Genomic DNA, 20,756 nt, shown 5'->3' with positions numbered 1-20,756 from the left:
CGTCCTTTTTGTTTGTTCTCCTTTCAGTTCAGAGCATCAGTAAAATATCTGAATCAGACTTAGTGCAGATTCTGTCTTTGTTCTTTTAGAAGTAATTCAACTAGAAACACGTTTGGTTCTGGTCGTTTCCATGGAAACATTAAGAGTTTAGTTTCTATTCAGTTCTGGCTCTTTGGGATCTTAGTGAATCAGGACTTCAGTTTGTACCATCGACTGTTTGTTCTGAGTTCCTGATTCTCTCTGTGAGTAAAGAGCTGATAGCAGATATGATCCATCCACAGCAGCTCAGAGAAATAAAAACTTGAAAAAACAGAGACCTACTGTTGTATACATATAATGACACATGAGGATTTAATAAAGTAATTGTGAAGTGAATTTTAACCTGAAAGGTTATTTCGTTTTTTCCCCCTTTCTTTTCTAGGACTTCTGTAAACCCTGATACCTGAGCAGGTAGTTCAGTCCTAAATCAGACTACGAAGATCTGGACCAAGTCTTGATTTCTGTTCTCAGGAGAAACAAACAATAAAAAAGTTCAGATTTAAATTCTTACCTACTACGAGCATGTGCTTGTTTTGTACACTGGACATTCCTGGTGGGGAAACAACTGCAGAACAGAAAACCAGTAAATGCTGATGGAAATAATCATCTACTAAGTAAATAAACTGCCATTAGAAATTATTTTCTCATTTACATCTAATGAGAATAGAAAAGTGTTTCTACACATTCTAAGTTCTTACTGTGGAGCTGAGTGACAGATGTGACAGTGAGTGTGAATAATGATGGAGCAGTGATTATAGTGCTGAGTTCTGACATGGAGAAGAGTCATGAACAGTTAGAGATCCTCATCTTACCTCTGAGCTTTGGTCTGGCTCTCATGGTCCTCATATCGAGGGATTTTAGAGGAAGGGACTCCCTCCTCTCTGTCCTCACACTGATCCATGCTGCTGAATCCACATCCACATCAGCTCACACACACTTTGTACCTTCATGTGGAGAGGAAACATAAATCATTGATGTGCAGTGAAGACTGAAATCCTCCTTTCCATCATTTCTCCTGGACAAAGATCAGCTGCTCCTCCACTGTTTGCAGAGGGGGGTGGGGGTTCATTTATATGAGTCCTGAACAGAAACACACATGAAAATCTACCTTGGGAAACCACAGCAGCAACAGCTACAGTGCAGCAGCACAGATGATTTTCCTTGTACAAACCTGGAACTCAGGCCCTTAGTTCAGTAACAACATGAAATCCCACATTCAAGTTCCCACATGTGTGAAACGCAGCATGACGACGTTCAGTAAGAGACGTGAGCTCAAAGACGTTTTTCTTCTTTACTGAACAGAAACAGTGAAGTGATGTGAAAGAAGAACTTTGAAAGTTACTGCAGCTTTTATTATATCAAGGGTTAAAGGTGAAGTTCACTTCATGTACTGACAGGTGGTGAATGTGTACTAATACATCACAGATCAGCTGATCAGAGTTTCTATGAACAATTTGCAAAGTAGCTGTGAAACAAATGTAGTAAATTAAATAGTACAATATTTTCCTCTGTAGTGGAGTAAAAGTACCTTCAAGTAAAGTACAAGTATCTCATCATATGAATGGATAGAATGAAACGTGATACTATTACTTTGATAAATGATGTACTTTAATGTACTAACTACTTGAGTTGTTTCATCTGTAATAATTCTCCCAGAGGTCCAACTGCAGACCTCAGTTCTGAGTCCAGTGGACATGAAACACTGAACATCTGGGACCAAGTCTCCTCTGATTTGAGGAGGCAGGGCGACCATCAACTAACTCTATGTCCATTAAAGACGTTTTTAAACGGACACATTTTACTGCATCACAACAACAGAAGCCGGAAATAAATGGAACCAGGAAGAGAGACGAGGTGGAACCACTGTCCTGAATCGGTACCGTAGTGAAACCTCCATTAGTCCCGGTTGTACCGCCTAAATTTCAACATAACATGTTCCACTGTCTCTGGTTCCTGACAGTCTCTGCATATCCCAGTTTCATGTTTCCCTATTAAATGTAACGTACTATTTAAATTACTGTGTCCTGTTTGTAGTCTGGTAAAAAACACTTCTTCCTGTCTGTTTGTACCTCATCCTCTGTCCTCTCCCACTTTCCTCTGTATTCTATATAAATGTTCCCTTCCTCTCCTGGTTCCAGTAATGCTGCCACTTTCTATTTATCGCCCTCCAGACAATATTCTTCCCCTCAGACTTTGACATTTTACCATTGATGTCTATGTGTACTTGATTTAGACCTTGCTTGGCTAATCTATCAGCTGTCTCAATTCCAGTTATGCCTACATGAGCAGGTTCCAAATGTTCATAAAACTCGATCATTACATCCCTAGTTTCCCTCTCCTGTTTAATCATCAATACATCCAAATCTACAACTGGACTCTTCAACCTCCACAGTGGAATCACAGGCCAAATCACAACTGGATGAAAAACCCTCTCCAGGACTTCCATGCCTCTTGCTGCCTCAACTCCCACCCGCTCAAAATGGCATTTCCGCTATTTTCACCTGCACAACACACACAGGAGATGTCCTAGTCGTACCAGTGCATAGTCTTAGTGTTCTGGATTGAACAAGACCTCTTAATGTGGTTTTAGCTGCTGAACCATAAACAAAACTGCCATAATCTAAACAAGACCTTATTAAGGCTTTATAAATGTACCTCAGTGATAGAACATCTGTTCCCTGTTCCAGCCCTACAAGACACCTCATCACATTCAGTACTTTCGTACAGCTATTTACTACATAAGAGATGTGGTCCTTTCATGTTAGCCTGAAATAAAAGTTCATGCCCAAAAAACAAAATGAATCAACCTGTTCTAATACTGCTCCATATAACTTTAGTTATATTTCCTGTAAAAAGAATTACCTTAGACTTTTATTGAAAATCTAAATGCCCATTTCATCCCTATTCCTCTACTTGTTTTATTCCCTCCTGTATTTTATTTACTAGGCCTGTTGTATTTCTTCCTCTCTTCCATAATTCTCTATCATCAGCAAATAATGATCTCCACTACCAGCTCTTTGTTCACATGAGCCCTTCTTATCTCGTGCTCCAAACATAACACTGGATCCATAGTATCTCTCCCTTTCCTAAAACCACTCTGACACTTTTTCCCCACATTATATTTCTCCAGATAATATGTCAGTCTATTATTCACCATCCTTCCCATAATTTTACACACATTAGATCTCAAAGCTTTGGGCCTAGAACTTCCAGGTTTGCTTGGATGCTTTCCTGGTTTCTTTATTGGAAGTATAATTGCTTCCTTCCAACCATTTGGCAATTTCCCCATTTCTCATACTCTATTAAACAGTGACAACTATTTATTTAGTGCTACACTGCCTAGCTGTTTTAACATAATATATCAAATCTCGTCCTTCCCTGGAGCTGAATTTTTAATCTTAGCTATTGCTCAAACCAACCCCCCTTTTGTAAATGGTACACTTATGTCATCAACAACCTCATCCTTCCTGCCTAACGTATCTTTATTTAATTTACTAAACTCACTCTCTATCAGCAAACACAGCCCTCTCCAGCCCAACAGCTGACTGGTGTTTCAACCTTTGACCTCCGAGGACCAGATCACTGTGTTGAACAGTCAGACTGCGCCATCTGCTGTTCAAAGTGAACATCTCCAGTAAAACTGCCACAGTGACTACATCCTATTTACATTTTTCCACCTGGTTACAAATGTAACAGTGAATCTGCTCATATGATGCAGTTCTACTGTAATAATAAGTGATCACAGTAAGTTAAGTATCAGAGTAGAACCACATGACACCAGATTGTAAACTGAATGGTGACACTGAACCATAATCATCTCGTTTCATCTCTGACCAGAGGACAGTGGTTGTTCACCTGTTCTGAATCAAATGATCCTTCATATGAGACATATTGGACAAAAAATGTCAACTTTACTTATTTCAAATTATTAAACTGATTAGATCAAATGTTTGTCTGGATCAACACTCAGCTTTATGTGAATTATGGCTTCCTGGTTTCTGCTCTGATAAAACAGCCTCAATCAGTGAAATGTTAGTTTGATCCTCACCATCATCACTCAGATAAGTGATAATGATCATCACTATTATCATGGTATCGTTAATATGTTCAAAATGTACTGTTACACATTGATCTGTCATTAGTATTATTATTGATCTCTCACGTACAAGTATGAGTTTAAACTCTACACTCCGTAATAAACACTAACCTTCATCATGTCCTTTCTGAATAAATCTACATTTAAATATTCTTTTCACATGATTTAACTTTTAATAATATAAAAAATGAGGGCTAAGATTTTATACTCCCGCCTCCTCTGTACCTTGTCAGAGTTTCTTTCTAAAGCAGGAGACCTGGACTCAGAGAGACTAAATCTCCTTGATGTCAAAATGCTACAAAAACTTTTCTTTCTTAATATAAATGTGTAAACTTGATTTCTCATTCATACATAAGTACACAAACACTAATATTTCCTAAATGACTTTAACAAAACATTCACTTTAATGTCACGTGTGTCACTTATAAAGCCTCTTGTGAATTCTTCATTTGACATCCTGTGTTGGTCCAAACCAAATTATTTTGGTTATATTCAGATTAAATTAGATTTATACACTTGTCTTTTATTCACTTAGCACTTTATTATCAGCTGGTGACCACATGTCTGAACACTCCTTATTCAGGTTGATTGCAATTGATTTTCAATCCAACAGATGGCGCATATCACTAATCTGTAGTAGGCCTTCAGGCTTCACCAGGGTGAAAATACGCTTCTGTATACTCAGGGTAATTCATCACGCGGTAGTTGACCACATAAGTAAAATGTAAAACTGTAATAACCTACCAACACCGGATTATTATTATATTTGCTGTGAAACCAGTAACTGTTTCCTCCCTAACTGGAGTCACTAATTAACCAAACTGCAGGTTTTTCTCTCAGATTCAGGTGTAAATTAATGTTCAAACAAACATCAACACTTTGTGAGTAATCTCAAAGTAGAAACATCAGCAATCAGTAAAAAAGAAACATCTCAAAATCTAACGGTCACTAACAGCTTCATTTGCAGAGGTTCCGATCAGCAGGAAACTTGGCAGAAGTTGGTCTATCGGATATTGTTCTATCCAAACCTCTACAGACTTACTGCGGGTTTTTATGTTTCCCAGCATCATCTGTGTCCTGCAAACGTGTTTTATCCAAAGTCGGATAATTTCAAGAGAGTATCACATACAAATTAAATGTTTGCAAAAATCAGCAACTATAGTCTTTGAACAGCTGAGGGGTCAGGGTGTGACTCCATGAAGCTTCATCTATCTTTATCTTTAATGTCTGATGATGTATTTAACATTCCGGACACTAGATGTCGCTGCTGTCCTCCACGGTTTAGCTGTACACTCTACCAAATTATTATATTAATATATGTAGTGTTCGGTTTAATGTAGAAAATGTAGACAAGCTTTTATTAATTTCTACTGACTTTACTGAGTAATCATAGTGATGTTTGTCCACAGCTACGTTTTCAATCTGCGGACTTTACGAACCAGACTCAGACTGGTTAGTACAGAGTGGACTGAGATCCTTGTTAATGAGCTTTTAACACGTTTTAAATCTTCGTCTGCTTCTCTTTTAATTCATCCACTAATTATAATTAACCACAGTCTTCATGTTTCTGTTCACTCTCAGACACAAACTTTGCTAAAATGGCGTCTTTGAACACAACTTCCAAAAGTCACCGACCAGAAGTTTATAAGAAACGAAACTAAACCAGTCTTACCGTTTTCTACGATCCTCCGTCGTGTCCAGTATAAAATTCATTTTATAAAATTATTTTTATATTGGACAGTTTAACATCAGTACCGTCATTATCCAGCTCTAATTCAGTGTTAAATGTAGATTATGTCCTTCTTCAACAACGAACTGTGACGATGGTTGAAATCGGACCAAAACTCCAGCGGCTGATTTTTCCAAGAAGGCGAGGCTTCTCCCAGTGAACCAGAGTCATGTCATGTTTCCTTCTTGATGTTGGAGCTGTGGAAACTTGAATGTGTGTCTTTCAAGTCTCTGCGTCGTTGTAAAGTCTCTTCCTGTGTCATTAATTCTAATTCTCATCCCAAACAGTTAAAACTTCACACAAACAAACTTTGTTACTTTGGATTCATGATATTTGTTGAACTTATTAACAGTTTTTCACATCAACACAAGACTCAGTAAACTCACCTTTGAACAAACAATATTTATGAACAAAGATCAACAAGCTGCTGTTAGTAATAAATAATTTATTTAAAAAGGAAACATGTTAAGACATAAAAATAGTTAATAAAATACATATAAAAGCTTATTATGGAGAAATAAAGTGTTTTAAAAACCACAAAAGCAAAATGACAAAATGTTTCTGTAAAAATCTCCACATTACAAAAGTTTAAATATAAAACATTCAGCATCAGAATCCATTTCCTCTTCAAACTCCTGTCAGACATTATCTACTGCACTTTGATCCCATCACTCATACCAGCTGTTTTCTACAAAGTCTCATCAACACCAACATCTGATCTGTGATGTTTCACTCTCACATCAACAACCAGGAAGCAGCTTCAACTCTGATCCACACACACACACACACACACACACACACACACACACACACACACACACACACACACACACACACACACCTGGTTCAAATGTCAGGTGGATGGTGTTGATGAGCTGAGATGTTCCTCCATCTCCAACGTGACACTCGTCTGTTTCAGTATTACTGATGGTGACGTTCTTCAGAATCACAGAAATGTCTCTGCTCTTCATCTCTGGATCTTTCAGCTTTACTCGACCATGAAATGCTTGATGTTGGTAGCGTTCATAAGATTGTTACGGTAGAAGAAAACATCACCATCTGACTTCAAGTCTGGTTTGATCCAGTCCAACAGTCCAATAATAGCTTCTCTGGGAACCTGACACTGAAGGACGATGTCGTCTCCAGGTTTCACTTTCACCCGGTCTAAACAAAAGCAGAAAAGAAAACCCAGACATAACTAGAAAACAGTTTTAGTGTCATTCATATACTGTTGTGAAGTTGGGGGTCCATGGTGAATGCTTAAACATATATGTGAAGTCAGAAAAATCACTTCAAGTGCATAAAAAACAATATTAAAATTAGAGTATTTACATGTTTCCTAAATTACTAAAGTACTAAAAAGACTACAAAATGGTGAGTCATGCTTTGTTAAAATACTTGATTAACCTATAGAAAGTGGGCCCCCTGAGGAATCCAGATGTTGGGAAGACTGAAAAGAGGAAGGTGGAGGGGGTTGATTTAGCACATTATTCTTGATATGTATACATACTCTTAGGCTACAGGGATTTCTTTACCACAATAAATCAACTCTTCCCAATATTATTGGTTAAAAGCAGATTTATGAGTGTCGGAGGAGCCAGGAGACACACAAACTGCCTCTTTAGAAAGTTTCAGTGTAGCTGTAAATCTGTAGACTCCACACACCAACCTTCACATGCAGACATCTGAGAGAAGAAGACCAACAAACACCAAGAGACGACAAACAACTGTAGAGCAGACGCCATGTGAAGGATCCCATCAGCTGGTTCTTTAAATGAACCGGACCGGTTCAAACATGAACTGCTCCTGCAGAGACACCGGATACAGAATAAATAAGATGTTATTTGGTACTTATTGATTCTCTATCCAACCTCAAACTTCACAGGATGTGAGTTTGTGTGACTTGCTGCACAAACAGCAGCTTGATGCTGCTGGAAAAGTACAAACTCCTTAAATTCCTCATATTTGGAAGAGAGTTTGGAGCTTTATTTATTCAGATTAAATGTCTCTGCTGATTGTCTTGTGTGAGGTATAGATTAAAATAAGTCTCCCTGGCTCTCACGTCTCCTTCCTCTCTGCGCTCTGAACCTGAGTTCCCACCTCTTTGCGCACTTTAACCACCGTGTGAACCAGGTAGGAGACGTGTGCTGCAGAAATCCTCACAATAAAATGACGAATAATAAAGAGCAGTCGACATTTAGAGATCAGCAGAATCCTTAAATAAAATACTTTAATTTGAACTGAATGTTCTACAGCTGCTGCCTCAGTCCTGTGGTCATAATGTTCACAGAAAACCAGATTAATGTTGAAGTAACTTCAATAAATTAGATAATTAAACAGAGTGATATAATAAAACATGTTTCCATCTGTCACCCCCTCCTGCAGAGAGTTGAGCAGTGACATGAATCAACCAGCAGGGGGCAGAATATGATCATAAGAGCGGTCGTCAAAGTAAAAGAAAAAACATCACCATCTGACATCAGGTCAGGTCTGATCCACTCCAACAGTCTAATAATAGCTTCTCTGGGAACCTGACACTGAAGGACGACCTCGTCTCCAGGCTTTATTTTCACCTGGTCTAAACAAAAACCAAAAAGAAAACTCAGATATAACTAGAAAACAGTTTTTGTTTGGCTGGATTTCAAAACCTTATATTCATTCACATTAAGATCTCTTAATGCAGCCTCTGGTGCTGACTGGTTTTTATCCAGTGTTTAAAACTCAGGAGGAAACAAGATCCTGCTGCAGAAAAACATCAACATGACGAACTGAAAAGACTCAGAACAAATCCGACTTTCTGAATGTTGACACGATGCTGCTTAAATTAAATCAGCTTTCAGTTAAAACACTGGATCTACACTTTCTGATTGTTTCTGCTCTCAAGAGTCATGAATCCTGTCTGATGTAATTCTGAATCTTAACGTCAGTTAAGTAAAAAAAATTAAAAAACTATGTAATTTAAACAAAATAACAATATTTCAGTTGACATCATCACACAAATGTTAACCGAGGAAACAAGAGAAATGTGTGAAAAAAACAATACTAGCGTCTCTGCTGAGAACTCCATATGAGCTGAGCTATGTGTTGTATAATACTTGGCTCGTTTTTTTTTTTCTTTTTTGACAGCTGCACTCAGATATGGCAGAAATCCAACAGCTCAGTCTGACACACTGTGTTCACTTCAGGATCTGCAGCTCAACAGTTTAATGCATCAACATAATGATCTGTCCTGGTGGATTTAACCAGTCAGGTGGTTTTTCTCAGTTTAACCTGGACAATAACATTAAATTCAATGTAACCAGCTGTTTAAATGTTTTACTGGTTGTAGCCTCTCTAACGTTACACTTCATTTTTGTCTACTGCATCCTCTGTGGATCTTTTCGGCCTGTTAGCAAAATGGAGTTTATCTAATGTTGGTGGAAGGCAGGAGGTGATATGACTACTAGCATAACATCAAATTACAATGAATGATACAGTTCTGTACTTTTGTCTCCGTTTCCTCATCTTAAACCCAAATGCTGTAACAAATTTTCATTCCAGTATCTTCAAGGAGGTCTTTGACCTTTTAGGACTACTCGACACTCAGAAGAGGTACAGTATGTTAAGTATCAGAGTAGAACAACATGACACCAGATTGTAAACTGAACTGTGACACTGAACCATAATCATCTCAAGTTTCATCTCTGACCAGAGGACACATCAACACACGGCTCAGTAAACTCAGGAACTAGCAAGAACAAAGCTTAAAAATGTTTTTATTGTCTGCAACATGATTTTCAAACTTTCATTCACACTTTACCAAAGATTTAAAAAAGTTTTCAAATCACTTAGTTACAGTCAAAAGTTAAAATATAAAACATTCAGCATCAGTCATCAACTTGATCAGTGTTGTAGTGTGAATCGATAATAAAACTGGCTTTAACTTTGAGGAGAGAGGAACCGAGGGTTTTTTCCTTCAAGACGGAGGAGCAGGACAACATCTGGACTGAGTGGAGGTCGAGGAACGATCAATTAAGATTTAAGACCTGGGATCCCTCTCAGGCATTTTACACCTGCTGTTGTTCACCTGCTTCTTCAGGAGGAGGCTGCTACAAAATCGACTTCTGACGTTTTTTAAAGATGATAAAACCAATAACACAGAGAAACAGAACAGCAACTAATAAACCAGCTACTAGTCCAACATGTCCACTATTGTCTCCTCCATCCTTGTCTCCTGCCATCCTTGTTGATTCCTGCAGATGAGAAGTCAGCAGTGAGTCAGCAGGTGTCAGGTAGGGGATGAGTGAAGAACACAACAGAATCCATTTCCTCTTCAAACTCCTGTCAGACATTATCTACTGCACTTTGATCCCATCACTCATACCAGCTGTTTTCTACAAAGTCTCATCAACACCAACATCTGATCGGGCTTCATCTCCAGGCTTCACTTTCACCTGGTCTAAACAACAACAGAAAGAAAAGAAATCCCAGACATAACAAGAAAACATTTTTTGTCCCATTCATATACTGTTGTGAACAGAGCTATAGCTCTTTTAATGTGAACATATTTTAAAATGCTCGCCATAAAAAAACAGCCAGCTTTAAGTTTCCTCTCCTCATTTTGTGCTAAGATGTTTTTACTGCACACCGACACTGTGACATACGACCATCATCAGTCTATTAACAGACTATGGTCGACAGTCCACAGTGAGGCTCACTAGCTCAGAGCTGATTTCAGCTCAAACATGTATGGCTGGATTTCAAAACTTAATATTTAGCATGATACAAACAACAGTCATACGTAAACAGTCATTACCACAAACATGTAGACAGCACACCAAACATCCACCCCCCAGGATAAAAGACCCAATTACTCTGTCTGGTGTAAATGTCTCAGAGACGTGTTTCATTAAGATGTTGATTTGTTGTGTTATTGTCGTCCTTTTACTACATTTCTATTGTAAATTCAAGATTGCTTAAGCACATTTAATTGTTCAGGATTTAATTTAATGTTGCGTCTTATGAAGAAAGAGACTGATAAAGAGAGAGAGAACGAGAAAATAAAAACACCAAACACATCTGTATGATGTGTGATCAGCATTTCTTTGGACCAGTGTAGCTACAGTAAGGCTGTAAACAAGTCAAGAAAGACTATTACTAAATAACAAGCAGAAAATATTTCTAATTTTGTGATTGACACTATTTTATTCATGTTATCAATTATTATTATTATTATTATTATTATTATTATCATTATTATGTTCCAGTTTTTCTCGAAATCAGCTGCTGAGCAGAGAAAAAAAGTAACTTACAAATATCTATATTTATGAGATCGATCAAACTCAAGCTACAGTACTGTGTCTCAGTTTCTTGACTCACTTTACTGATGCAGCCACAAATAATTTAAGGTTAAATAACAGCATAACTTGAAGAGACTGAGATGTAGAACAAGCAGCTGTCACACCCTCCTTCCTTCAGTCCCTAACATTCAGCATCTGTCCACCAGATGCCCTCAATATCAGCCAAGTCAATCCAACTAAAAATCACTATAAGTGCAGAGAAAGAGCAGAGATGTGATTGGCTCAGAAGTAAAGTAAACAAGTTTGAAACCTCCAAACAGAAAACTGAGACTGAGTCTAACATACTTGTCCTGAACATGGTGGGAGTAGAAATTCCCTGTAGCTTCATTTCCAGAGTTTTTATGAGCTTCATGCCTCTCCACAGGGTAGCAGCACAAGAAGAATTTATGTTTGTTGTGGGCGAAATCTGTACTTGCTTCTCAAAAGTATCTTGTGTCTGGAGGTGAAATGTCTGTGGCTCCTTCCCAACTATGATGACATATTCATAGTCAAGACTCTGAACCCGGCAACATCAGGTCCTTGAAGTGTGAACACTCTCAAAAATGTGCCGTTTTGCTTTGAACAAGGCCTCGGTTGAGGTCACAGTCAGTATCAGTCCATCTTTGAGCTTCAGTGCTAAAATTAATCCAGCATCCGTAAACTGGTCTAAAACAACAAACAAATGGATGTTTACTGGATCACTCCAGTAATAAACTGAGACAAAACATATCAGTCTTCTCCTGAAATCCCTATATGCTGGTATTGTCTTCACACTGAAAACGTCCTTCATCACCAGGAGATGCTGGGAAGAGTGTGAGGGTGGTATGCAGCGCTCCCCTGTTGTCTTGTCTAGAATCATGTTTAGTTACTCTACTGTGCTATGCAGTGGAAAAACATGAGCACTAAACACAAGCCACACACACTGTAAGTCTGCTCAACAGTCTGCTGTTGTAAGACCAGAGTGGTACACACATTTACACCATTTGCTGCATTTCTTCAGTGTGCCAACAAATAAAAATAAGTCACAACTTGCAGACACAGCAACAGTCCATTCCCGTGTTGTCCATTCCCTGTGTTTCCAGGTGTGTTACCTGCAGAGTACGAACAGGTGTCAGGTGGCTGATGACTGAGGATCACAACAGAATCTATTTTCTCTTTTTACAAACTCATGTCAGCTTATAGCTCCTGTACAAATACTGCAACCTCTTAAACATGACAAGGTAGATATGTTGGTGAAGATTGTCAGTCATCCAGGTGAAGTTATCTGGAAGTTGAGTCATGACACCTGGACTACAGACTGATAAGAACTCATAAGAAGGAAGTCCAGTTGTCATGACTCAACGTCCAGATGACAAAGTACAATGGAAAAGAAATGAGAACTTCTGTGATATTATTATTAAGCTGTCTGAAATTAGTGCTATTAAATTTGTTAAGTATGATTCACAGTGAACTGAACACACTCACCTGGTTCTGTAACTGTCAGGTGGACGATACTGATGGGTCCAGACTTAATAACAACTCTCTTCTTTCATGTTGTGTCCTGATGAACTCTGCACTCGTACGTTCCAGCATCACTTCTGATCACGTTCTTCAGGATTAAAGACAGGTTACCATCCTTTATCTGACTGTTCACCAGCTCCACATGATGGTCCTTAAAAGACAGATAGGTTTTATCTGACTGTTTGTCTCTGTAGAAGAACACGTATTCAGACTCCAGGTCAGGTCTGCTGACGGTGCTGCTGGACGTTCAACAAGGCAGAATGACATTCAGTCCAAGACGAGCTGTGAAGATCTGCTGACCTGAAAAAGAATCAAGAACAGAAAAGATTAATCTAATTGGGAATGAGAACAGTTCTAATGGCCAGAGAATTAGGAAAGTGTTGTTTCATCAGCTTTTCTAAAGGATTTTTTCCTTCACCAGTGAAATAATTCTTCTGTCATCCGCCAATTGTTTTCTATGGTATTTCCTGGATCTTTTGAGTTCCTACTTTTAACAAAGTAGGAAATAGTTGACTACAACACTCAGTGTTTGTTTTGGCTTCAGTCTGATGATGGTTTGTTCACTGGAACTTAAAAGCAAATCCATTTATTTTTACCTACTGACCCAAAACAAATTGTTTGATCAGTTTATTTATTCAACTATTATATTATACCAGCTAAAATAAAATGAACATCTCCAAATGTCCATGACAAAGTCAATGAAGACATTCAAGAATTTCCACTGCAGCTGCTTAATGAGACTTAATTTTTCAGAGATTCTTGTTACTAATGATAAATGAGTCAGTTTAGTATATGTTTAATTGTGACTCATTCAAGAAAAGATGAACTGATGCAGAACAAAGTGCGATCAAAGGAAGTTGTTAGTAGTAGTTGTTAATAACAGTGATAATTATCATGTTGTCTTTGTAGGTCCTCATGGTAAAGTTCATATATATAAAAGTCACAATAAGACACCTGCACATTTTCCTTTTTACCCATCCTGTGTAAAATGCTGTTTTGTGCCGTCGACACTGTGTCAGGACAAAAGTCAAACAGGTCACTAGAACTTCCAGGTCCTACACATGTAGGAGTTAACATCAGACCTGTCTGTTAAAGACACCACAGAGACTGACTGTTCAACTTAACTATGTAGATTCTGGTACCTGGACTCTTTCCTATTTGATTCACTACTCATCCAAAGAGCAAAAGAAAAACTTTGTAATAGCTGATCGTCCACATCAACAAACCACAATGTTGAATTTATTCTGAAGACACAGTTTCCACCATCCACACTCAGCTTCAGTTAATATCCTGCTGTGGTCTCTGGGTGATGTGAAAATAAAAAGAAGTGGAGCAGGTTCAGTTATATAAGTGTTGTAGGACGGACGCTGCTGTTTCCCTGGTGTCTGTCCTAAAAATGTGACCAGTGTTTGGTTGATTTCTCTGAATTAATAACATTTATCTTATAATACAGTGTTTTTCACTCTGCTTAATAGTCAGTTCATTTTCTGAAACATGTTAAGTAAAAGTGTTTCATACATTTAGTTGTTTGTTTCAGCTAAACTCAGCTGAACATCAGAACAGTCTGATGTGAACACAGCTGCAACAGGATCTTAAACAAACAGAATATTAGAGGATGTTAAACAAGATGTTAAACAAACAGAATATTAGAGGATGTTAAACAGTGGACAGAGTCTGTACTGATCTCTAAACAGATCAATGATCTGTTTCTACTACAACAGTAAGGAAGTAACAACCTGCTCTGAGCTGCAGAACAACAACATAAACTGACACAGTTAAAGTGAACTCTGTTTGTGGAGCTGAACAGTCAGAGTTCACCTGAATAAACTAAAACTAAAAACAACTTAGTGCATGAAAACACTGTGTTTATGATAAAACATAAGTTTCAACTCACCGTTAGACTGAAGAAACAAACAGTCAGCAGCACAGAGCAGCAGAGAACAGCTGGAAACATGGTCAAGTAGAAACTACTGAATTATTCTGTTCACATTATCAAACAGAACAAACTGTTTAACAGCACAGATGGAAGAAGAAGAGAAACATCCACAACTCTGAAGAGGATTTGGTCTGAAGGGAGACCGGGTCTGGTCTCGCCCCTCTGACGTCAGAGATCAGCTGTTGTCTGCAGACACTGTAGGTGGACCTCATACACTACAATAAATAAAATCATGATAATAAATCAAACTAAAAATACCTACCGTATGCTACAGTTTTCATTAGTTTATAGATAAAATAAATAAATAAATACATGAATAAACGGAGCAGAATTCCAAATCAGGTTTCTTAAAGGATGAACCACTCAGTAGTTCTCTGATGTCTCAGGATCTGAGAACCGGCCAAAACTTTTGTCATGAATAAAAAAAGACTCCGATTTCCTTAAGATGTGGACGGTGAAAAGACTTGTAAACTGATGAGACGACTCCTGTTTTACTACGACTTCTATTCTATTTGATGAAAAACAGAATCTAAATGTGTCTTCTAACCAGTTGATCTAACTAATTAAAGCTTTGTGCAGTCTGACAAATGCTTCTCTCCTGGTCTCAGATTGAATCCATAGAAATCTGCAGTACATAGATTAACCCAGCAGATGTCTCCATGTCTGTTCCACACGGAGTCTCCTAAAGTTCAGGACGGTGAATTGTCTTCGGAGCTATTTTTGCGTTCTCTCTGCTGCATAATGATCTATTGTGAGAGTAGAGCCTGTATCATGCAGTAGATCCCCGCTGGCTGTGTCCACAGAGAGTGGGTTCACCCTCAGCTGTGAGCAGCAAGTATCACTGGAACTCAGAGAGATGGAGACAGTTCATTAACGGAGCTGATCAGCTCTCAACACTGTTATTAGACTGTGACACTGACTGACAGTAGCTGGATCACAGCTGGGATGCTGCTGTCCACTGGACTGGAGCTGGATTTGTGCTTCACTTGTTATTATTGGATTTGTGGGAATAAAAACTATATGAACCACTCGGTAGAGTTAGTTCCTGATGGTTACTCACTATATGCAGAGTGGCCGAGCACCTATGGAAAAATAATACCCCACCGTGACCCGTAGGGGGCGTCATAGTTCCCTCATCAGACCAGACAAATAACCAACAGAGTCTATTAAAAACCTGAGGCTGTAGTAAGTAAATAAATATGTTCCAACTACACATTTACCTGTTTTATTTTTCCAAACGTCTGCACAACACTACTACTATATTACACTGAATCACTGAACATTTGAACGAGTCGAAATCATTCAAAGATCCTCAACCTGAAACTACATGAAACATGCATTTAACTGTAAAATCAGCAGTGAACACGTGTTACACATAATAACAATGTGTTGGTTGTACTGCAGACATCTGGTATCAAAACGTCAACACGGTGCTATATAGAGGTTTCTGTTGACCCACAAGAGGGTGCTGAACAGTCCACAGGACACCAACACACGACTACTGGTGACATCTTTAGCATTTTTAGATTCACTCTAAATCTTACATTAAATACATTTTATGATAAAAAGAATATTGACATTACAAATCTAGAATTGTGTAGTAGTTTTAGTTTTTTAGTGGCTGTAGTTGTAACGTGTGTGTTTGAGGTCTTGATGACAGAGGAACTGATTTCAGACTGAGATCCACTTCCTCATTTCTCTTCATAGCTACGAGCACCTGAGTCCAACATTCACTACTGTGACAACAACCACACAGTTCAGCAGGTGAGAGAACAAATCCCCAAAGTGTGTGTAGCTGATACTATGAAGTGTTTGAACCCTGTGAACACTGCTCACTTCCTCCACATGAGTAGTTGAGTTCTATTAGTGTTTGTCTTAGAGGATGGAGATTAAACTGAATTAGCTCTTCTTGTCAAAATGAAATGATTCTGTAGATTCAGATGAGCTGATGCTTGATGTTATTTACATAAAATATTTATCACTGTTCTTTTCAACGCATCTTCAACGTCTGATCTGTAAGTAAAAACCTTTGTGTCTTTTCTTTACAGTGGTCTTGATGATGGCTCGGAGGAGGCTGAGCTCAGCTGTGAAGAAACACAACAAGGTAGAATCTGTTTGCAGGATGCAGGAGACATTTGGGAACTTTGCTCCTCAGGAAACAAGTCGGTCAGTCGACAACATCCATGTCACGAGGTGGTGACACTTTTAATCTGAATCACTGAGCAGACCTACTAAAGATCTTATGATTTAGGGAACGTGGAGCATTTTACTTGGAGCATCTTTACATGAAAACTGAACTCCTCAGTTCACTACAACTCCAGTAAAAACAAGAAAAACAAGCCTTGTATGGAGTCTTGTATTTGTTGTTAGCTGCTGTCTAGATACACAAAGTTCGCCTGTTGTGAGAACAGCACAGTAAATAAATAAATAGAAATAAAACCTTTTTTATAAATTTTATTAGTGAAAATATAAAAAAAAATAGCATAAAATTGTCTTTTCCTTCTTTTTTTACTTTATGCTCTGTACATTCATCTCATCTACACATGATCATGTGAGCTTTTGTTGTTTGTGAACATTACACCATAATCTGCATAGATGATGAACTCTGATACGGTAGAAGTATATGAATTTAATTAGACTACATCAAACACTATGTTTTACTATTTTAGTGAAAGTAAAATGATATCTTTTGGTTGGTGTTAGATTTTTTTTAGTGTTCACTTCTTCTCATTTATTTCACAAACATCATGTGTTTTTAATAAAAGTCGTCATTTTTAATGTTTATCTTTCTACATGAATGTCTATGATGAGCTAAATGGTAAACAGATTCATAAAGATGATATGATCAGATCTTTATTGTATATTGACACAGGAAGTCATTGGTGTTATTTTAAAACATGTAGGTACATGAGTATCTTTAAAATGTATGGGTATTTTATCCAAACGTACTGTTCACTGTCAGTTTACTGCTACCACATTTTCTGATGTAATGTCAACGAGAGGAAACTACGCTATTTGCTTCAATCTGCTAATTTTAGCTGCTGTCACTGTCTAAAAGCTAAAGATCAAACAGTGAAAAAAATGAAGGGTCAAGGTTGTCTTTTGCTTCAGTTCTTATTCTGCTATAATAGGAGTAGCACAACAGCAAACCAATAATAAATTAACATAATGTGTATTAACACATAAAATAAATGGGATGGATCTCAAAATATGTCTAGTAAAGATTAATAAAATTAAAATTACTCTACTGCTCTTGTACATTATATATATATGTACATTATATACATATATATATCTATATATATATATATATATATATATATATCTATATATATATATATGATTAATAAAATTAAAATTACTCTACTGCTCTTGTACATTATATATATATGTACATTATATACATATATATATATCTATATCTATACATCTATATATCTATATATATCTATCTATATATATATATATATATATATATATATATATATATATATATATATATAGTGTAGTGTTTGCTCTTGCACATTAAGCTCATTGCTTAGATCAGGTGAGATCTTTTGTTATCTGAAATGTGGAGGTGGAAAAACATTCAGACAGACCCTAAGAATAGTTCCAACTAAAGTGGTCAGAATAAAACATGACATAATACTGTTGAATTCTAGAGAAATGGTGATGTACTCTATGTAGCAGAGTTTGTGGTTTTCACAGCAGTTGTGCTGGAAGCACAATAAGATCGAAGAGACTGATACTAAAGTAGGTCAGAGAGATTTACAACAGAGCTCTGAGGCTAGATACAGCTTTCATTGGTAATCAGATAGACAGAGTTACCTGAGTAGGTCTGAACAGGATGTTAGCTGAGTCGGTCTGAGACAGACGGGCACTTTGGTGTGATTAAAGTTGTTCATAGCAGAGAGCATCTACTAATTCCAATTAACTTTTTGTAAGTTCAAACCTCAGTGTCTTTTTCTCTTCAGTCCTGATCCTGTTGCTGTGCTGTGCGTCCACCACAGGTTAGTACATTTCTCTTAGCATGATGTTGTTAGTAAGTGATTTACAGTTTGATTTAAGATATTTCTTAAAAATATAATTCTGCCACTTTACCCTTCACCAACACCCAAATCCTGAACGTCTCAGACTCTCTGACTATGAGTCCCAGCAGATCTCAGCTGTTTGATGGAGACTTTTTCTCTCTAAGCTGTGAGGAGGACGACAGCTCTGCTGGATGGACACTGAGGAGGAACACAACCAGAGAAAACAGGACTCAGTGTGGAGATGGTTGGGGAGAACCAACTGGTTCTTCCTGTACCTTCAGTTTTATTGTCTCATGGGACAGTGGAGTTTACTGGTGTGAGTCCAGAGAGGGATCAACCAGTAGCATCATCAACATCACTGTCTCTGGTAAGATCAGACTGTGGAGTTAGTGTTGATGAGTCTGTGTGGAAATGGATGAAATGCTGTAGTTTGTCTCTGTGTTGAGGTGGATCAGTGATCCTGCAGAGTCCTGTCCTCCCTGTGATGGAGGGACATGATGTCACTCTGCACTGTCAAACAAAGAGCCCTCCCTCCAAGCTCCCAGCTGATTTCTATAAAGATGGCTCCCTCATCAGGACTGGGCCTACAGGTCACATGACCATCCACCATGTTACCAAGTCTGATGAAGGCCTCTACAAGTGTCACATCAGCAGTCATGGAGAGTCTCCACCCAGCTGGATCTCTGTCACAGGTCAGGAGGTCAAACCTTGTGTTTTATGTTAGAAACTGTTATATATTATTTATGTAAACATAACTGGGGGTCATCATCGATGATCACCTGACCTTCACGGAACACATCGCCACAGCTGTGTAGATTTGCCCTCCACAATATCAGAAAGATCAGACCCTATCTGACGGAGTACATGACCCAACTCATTGTACAGGCATGAATCTTATCTTGTCTTGACTACTACAATGCACTACTGATGGGTTTACTGGCATCCACGACCAAACCCCTCTAGATGATCCAAAATGCGGCAGCACGCCTCATTTTCAATCAACCAAAAAGGTCTCATGTCACACAGGTCTTCAGATCTTTGCACTGGCTTCCTGTGGCTGCAAGGATCAAGTTCAAAGCTCTGTCTCTTACAGAGTGGTCAACTCCACAGCTCCACCTTATCTCAGTTCAATCATTCACGTCTACATTCCCTCCCGTCCACTGCGCTCAACCAGTGAACGTCGTCTGGTGGTACCAGCACCACACAGTCGACACCAAGGAAAACTGTTCAGCTCAGTGATCCCACGATGGTGGAATGAGCTGCAGAACTCTGCACGCTCAGCCACCTCAATTGCAATCTTTAAGAAACTGCTAAAAAAACAGAACTCTTCCGCATCTTCCTTTGCACTTTAAAAAAAATTCTCTCTCTACTCTCATGTTCCTACATCTCTTGAAACAGAAACACTTTTTTGATAGCACTTTGCTTTGATGTTTTTCTTCTTGACTTAGATTTTTGCCTTGTTCCTCACTTGTAAGTCGCTTTCGATTAAAGCGTCTGATAAATGACTAAATGTAAATGTAAATGTAAACAAATAATAAGTAAAACATTTAAAAGTCTAACAAGTTTGTAACAGTGTCAAATGACAAAAAACAATGTAATTAATTAATTATTATTTAATTTTAATTCATGGCTAAAAAGTTTTGTCCAAATAACAGAAAATTGTAGCTACAATTTAATTTCTTTATATATCACTCAGCTCTATACGTCTGTAGACTTTTAGGTTTACTCTGGGTTTCACACGTTACATGATAAAGATCTAAAGCAGAAATGTCACTTAATGGCGGCTGGTTAGTGTAGTGGTAACATCACCGCCTCCCATGTGGGAGACTGGGGTTCAAATCCCAGCTATGGCCTACCACCAGTAGGGGTCCTTAGGCAAGACCTCCTCATGCTGCCCTGCCTACCATTGTAACTTGTAATGACTTGTAAGTCGCTTTGGATAAAAGTGTCTGCTAAATGACTAAAATGTAATGTAATGTAATGAATAAACTGTGAGGAATATGCACACAACAAATTCTGCACAGTGAAATAAGTGAATGCACTGAAGTGTTGACTTCTGCGGACATACACATATACATTTGCTTCTTTTTAGGAAAACCCAGCACCA

The 20,756-nt window shown here is 38.1% G+C and overlaps 1 protein-coding gene and 1 long non-coding RNA gene across 2 annotated transcripts in view; both read right to left on the bottom strand.

Moving 5' to 3' along the window:
• LOC113168134 (NACHT, LRR and PYD domains-containing protein 3-like) overlaps window positions 1–5,993 on the bottom strand; it is a 167,734-nt gene extending 161,741 nt beyond the window's left edge. The window contains exons 1-3 of the mRNA XM_033326631.1: window positions 5,808–5,993; window positions 852–983; window positions 551–604 (exon numbers count right to left, since the gene is read on the bottom strand). Coding sequence (XP_033182522.1) covers window positions 551–604; window positions 852–940 — 143 coding nt within the window. The 5' untranslated portion in view covers window positions 941–983; window positions 5,808–5,993. The remainder of the gene's footprint in view (window positions 1–550; window positions 605–851; window positions 984–5,807) is intronic.
• Window positions 5,994–9,905: 3,912 nt separating this feature from the next.
• Window positions 9,906–14,140, bottom strand: LOC113168179. The gene is made up of 2 exons (XR_003299354.2): window positions 12,647–14,140; window positions 9,906–12,273 (listed from the first exon to the last, which is right to left on the bottom strand). It is a non-coding gene; the product is annotated as an uncharacterized LOC113168179 (long non-coding RNA).
• Between the last annotated feature and the right edge of the window lie 6,616 nt (window positions 14,141–20,756).

Source organism: Anabas testudineus, chromosome 18 (assembly GCF_900324465.2).
Source record: "Anabas testudineus chromosome 18, fAnaTes1.2, whole genome shotgun sequence".
NCBI lineage: Eukaryota > Metazoa > Chordata > Actinopteri > Anabantiformes > Anabantidae > Anabas > Anabas testudineus.
The sequence above is the reverse complement of the archived record's forward strand: the minus strand, read 5'-3'. Positions and strand labels throughout refer to the sequence as shown.